Source organism: Gavialis gangeticus, unplaced genomic scaffold (genome assembly GCF_001723915.1).
Source record: "Gavialis gangeticus isolate Ggan-Ray unplaced genomic scaffold, GavGan_comp1, whole genome shotgun sequence".
Classification (NCBI taxonomy): Eukaryota; Metazoa; Chordata; order Crocodylia; family Gavialidae; genus Gavialis; species Gavialis gangeticus.
The window spans coordinates 100,030,299-100,031,022 of NW_017729032.1; the positions used below are offsets into that span (position 1 = coordinate 100,030,299).

Genomic DNA, 724 nt, shown 5'->3' on the forward strand with positions numbered 1-724 from the left:
CGGAGCCCCGAGCGCCCCCCTCCCGCCCTGCCCCCCAGGAGTCCTCCCCTCGCCGGCCGGGCGCTAGTAGGTGGCGGAGAACTTCATCCTTTTCTGCTTCTGTCTCTGGTTGCAAAACCAAACCCGCACCACGTTCTTTTTGAGGTCCAATTTCTCGGCGATGGCGGCGATCTTCTCGGAGGAGGGCCGCGGCTGGACGGCGAAGTAGGCCTCCAGGGAGCGCTTCTCGGGCGCGGCGATGGAAGTCCGCTTGCGCTTCTTCTCGCCGCCGTTGAAGAGCTCGGGCTTGTTCATTTTCTCCCGCTGGGCGCCCTCGGCCTCCTCCAGCCAGGCCTGCAGGATGGGCTTGAGCGCGATCATGTTGTTGTGGGACAGCGTGAGCGACTCGAAGCGGCAGATGGTGCTCTGGCTCAGCGAGCCCACGCCCGGGATCTTCAGGTTGGCCAGCGCCGAGCCCACGTCGGCCTGGGTCACCCCCAGCTTGATGCGCCGCTGCTTGAAGCGCTCCGCGAAGGCCTCCAGCTCGCGCGGGTCCGTGTCCGAGTCGCAGATGGAGGCCAGCCCCGCGGCCGCGCCCACCTGCCCCGCGGCGCCGTGGTGCGCGGCCACCAGGCCGGGGTGCGGCAGCCCCGACGGCATGTTCATGGCGCCCGGGTGCGGGAGGTGGCCCAGGCCGTGCATGTGCGCGTGCGGGTGGGCCGAGGTGGAGATGAGGCCCCCCCCG

At 69.9% G+C, this 724-nt stretch overlaps 1 protein-coding gene across 1 annotated transcript in view; it reads right to left on the reverse strand.

The window, feature by feature from the left end:
* Positions 1-63: 63 nt before the first annotated feature.
* Positions 64-724, reverse strand: part of POU4F1 (POU class 4 homeobox 1) — a 6,454-nt gene continuing 5,793 nt past the window's right edge. The window contains exon 2 of the mRNA XM_019523827.1: positions 64-684. Within this exon, the coding sequence (XP_019379372.1) occupies positions 64-684 (621 nt within the window). The remainder of the gene's footprint in view (positions 685-724) is intronic.